Source organism: Physeter macrocephalus, unplaced genomic scaffold (assembly GCF_002837175.3).
Source record: "Physeter macrocephalus isolate SW-GA unplaced genomic scaffold, ASM283717v5 random_400, whole genome shotgun sequence".
In the NCBI taxonomy this organism is placed as follows: domain Eukaryota; kingdom Metazoa; phylum Chordata; class Mammalia; order Artiodactyla; family Physeteridae; genus Physeter; species Physeter macrocephalus.
Window position 1 is genome coordinate 60,386 of NW_021145686.1, and position 3,151 is coordinate 63,536.

A 3,151-nucleotide genomic window follows, 5' to 3' on the forward strand; every position below is an offset into this window, starting at 1 on the left:
GAGGAAGGGAAGTGGAAGGGTTAGTGGGGGCCCAGGGGAAGGTAACCAAGAGCCGGGAAACAAGAGGCGAGACAACTGAAAGAATGAGGACGGAGGTGATGACGTAACATAGAGGGGCGGAGTCTGGAGTCTGCAGACTTAAGAGGGAAAGCCGAAGACTTGTGACGAAATAAAAGGGCGGACAGAGGCGATGACGTAACAGATGTGAGAGGGAGGCGCCTAATCACGCCTCCTGAGGGGCGGGGGAAAGGAGGCCCAAGGCTTTCCAGAGGCGTGGGAGTAGCGACCCTAACTGAGGGTGCGGAAAGTGGGAGGGCCGGAGAAGTTTCCCGAGGGGTGGTGGCGAGACACTGCTGTCACGGGACCTTACCCATTTTTTCTTATGTCTTTGTCTCCGCGGGACCGTCATGAACTCCGCACGCTTCAGCATGTCCCGAACACCTCTCCCCACCAGCGCAGCCATGTCGGCGTGCGCCGCCGGGTAATTCCGACCGGATCAGCAAAGGAAGACGCGCAGGTTCCGGAGAGGTGGTGCGCCCCACTGCGGACGAAAAGGGAAGAGAGTTACGGCTCTTTCCTGGGGCTCCGCCCACCGATACGTCGCAGATGCAAACCCAGCCCAGCGCAGGTATCTTTTGAGGGTCTGGAAAAGAAGCATTTTTCGCAGAGAGTGGTGGCTCCGTTTGGATGCTTGTACAGACTCTGTAAAGTCCCCTAACCCAGCTAGGGAATCAGGGAGGACTGGTAGCTGACAGTTGAGTACTGAAGGAGTTAGGTAAGCAAAATGGAGCGAGAAGAGCCTTCTAGGCAGAAGTACAGAGAGAGATCCTGAGGTAGAGAAAAACGAGGCTAGACTTCTAGGCAGAGGCGGTTTTATAGTGAAGCTAATTAAGCTTAAGTTTCAGGACCTGTCATTTGCACTGCCCTTTTCAAGGCTCGTACCTAATTTTTGTATTATTTTTCTTAAAGAGTGCCTCCCAAATTTTTTAAGCTTCCACAGAACTTGACTCCACCACAGGAGCCAGTGGAAAGGAGGGTCATAATCAGATAATTGTTTTTAAAAGTGAACATCTGATAGCCAGCGATCGGAGTAGGTGGGAGTAGGGCAGGGAGATCAGATGAGAGAAGACCATGGTCTGGATTAGTGTGGTGGCAGTGAAGATAGAGAGAAGATGGATTCCCCTTATAGTTTAGAGAAAGAAGTACAGGACTTGTTGACTGATTGACCCTATCTACACTAGTGTATACTACACCACCAGTCAATAGCTGTCCTCTTACCCTGCTTTTATTCTTCTGACTTATTATCACCTGATATGTATTTATTTTATTATAGTGTGCTAAATAATAATTTTCAAAAGGTTAATAACATAACTTATAAAAATATAAAATGAACACATGCCAAAGATTTTATTCATCATAATAAACTGCTTATCCATTTTTATCCTAAATAATGAGGGAACCAGTGAGATGGTAAGACTTGTTCAAATGAGAATTTGAGTTTCAGAGATTTAGATTATCAGCCAAAGGAATGCTGAAATGAATTTGCTAATAGTTGCAAAAACATTAATATCCTATTAAGCAATAAACTATAATGTTGGGGATTATCTTTTACCAGAGAGAATTAAATTCCATCTCTACTGGACAAAAATTCATTTGCATTTCTATGGATAGGAATTATTTGCATTGCTCTCAGACAAGATTTGCATTGCCATCAGTTTTCTACAAGTTAACCTCTACCCCTACAAAGTTGTAAGATAGCCTAGTCAATGTAAAGTCAATCAAAGGTATACCCCAGCACTACAATAAAAGATCACCCAATAATCCTCTTCTGCCCATTTACAAGTTCTGGACAATTTTTCTGGATTTGTCTCCCCTCACTAGGATGTAATATTTAAAGAGCAAGGATTTTCTTTGATTCATTGTTGAATTATCAGCACCTAGAACTGTATATGATACATTGTTGGCTCTCAATAAATATTTATTGAATGAGGGAGTGAAAAATGAGAAAGTACGCATGTGAGTGTAAATTTCTTTGAGAAGTTTGTTACAGGGACCTAGCAGTTGTAAGGTGGAGGGAGGTACATGTATAGAGAAAGACCTTTTTTTAAAAAAAGCTCAGGGTTTCCCTGGGGGCGCAGTGTTTAAGAATCCGCCTGCCAACGTAGGGGACACGGGTTCGAGCCCTGGTCCAGGAAGATCCCATATGCCGCGGAGCAACTAAGCCCATGCGCCACAACTACTGAAGCCCGCGCACCACAGCTAATCAAGCCACTTGCCTAGAGCCCGTGCTCCGCAACAAGAGAAGCCACCACAATAAGAAGCCTGCGCACCGCAACAAAGAGTAGCCCCTGCTCACCGCAACTAAAGCCCGAGCGCGGCAACAAAAACCCAATGCAGCCAAAAATAAATAAATGAAATAAATCTATAAAAAAATTTAAAAATAAAAATAAAAAGCTCATAGTAATAACCTATATGGGAAAAGAATCTGAAAAAGAATGGATATATGTATAACTAAATCACTTTGCCGTACACCTGAAACTACCGCAACATTGTAAATCAACTATACTCTAATATAAAATAAAAGTTAAATTAAAAAAAAAAGACATTTAAATCCAGATAAGGATCCAGTGAAGAAAGATTCAATACACTAGAGAGGAGGTATCGCAGACACACCTGTTTTCAAAGGCTTATACCAAATATGGAGTGTCAGAACCACAGCCACAATCTCCCCGGGAAGGGCCCCTTCCCACTCCAAACCTCAGTTTACCCATCTAGAAATTGGGGGAACAAGGGAGAGAGGGTTGGACTAGATCAGTGATTCTCAAATGTTTTGGTCTTGGGACCTCTTTAAAATCTTAAAAATTATTGAGAATTATTGAGATGTTTATTTTGTCTATCAATATTTACCAGATTAGAAATTAAAACTGAGAAATTTTAAAAAATATTTATTCCTTAAAAATAACAATAATAAGCCCATTACATGCTAACATAAATATCTTTATGATAAATAATTATATTTTCCTAAAAGAAATTTAGTCAGAAGAGTGGCATTGTTTTACAAATCTCTTGCAAATTAATGTCTGGCTTAATAAAGCTAGATTCTCAGATATTCTTTTTCAATGTGTTGTAATATGTTGTTCTAGTTGAAGTA

At 41.9% G+C, this 3,151-nt stretch overlaps 1 protein-coding gene across 2 annotated transcripts in view; it reads right to left on the minus strand.

Moving 5' to 3' along the window:
* Positions 1 to 511, minus strand: part of NSUN4 (NOP2/Sun RNA methyltransferase 4) — a 35,243-nt gene extending 34,732 nt beyond the window's left edge. The window contains exon 1 of one of the 2 annotated variants that reach the window (XM_007130512.4): positions 371 to 511. In XM_007130512.4, coding sequence (XP_007130574.1) covers positions 371 to 463 — 93 coding nt within the window. In that variant the 5' untranslated portion in view covers positions 464 to 511. The remainder of the gene's footprint in view (positions 1 to 370) is intronic. The other variant, XM_028485449.2, reaches the window with a different exon arrangement.
* Between the last annotated feature and the right edge of the window lie 2,640 nt (positions 512 to 3,151).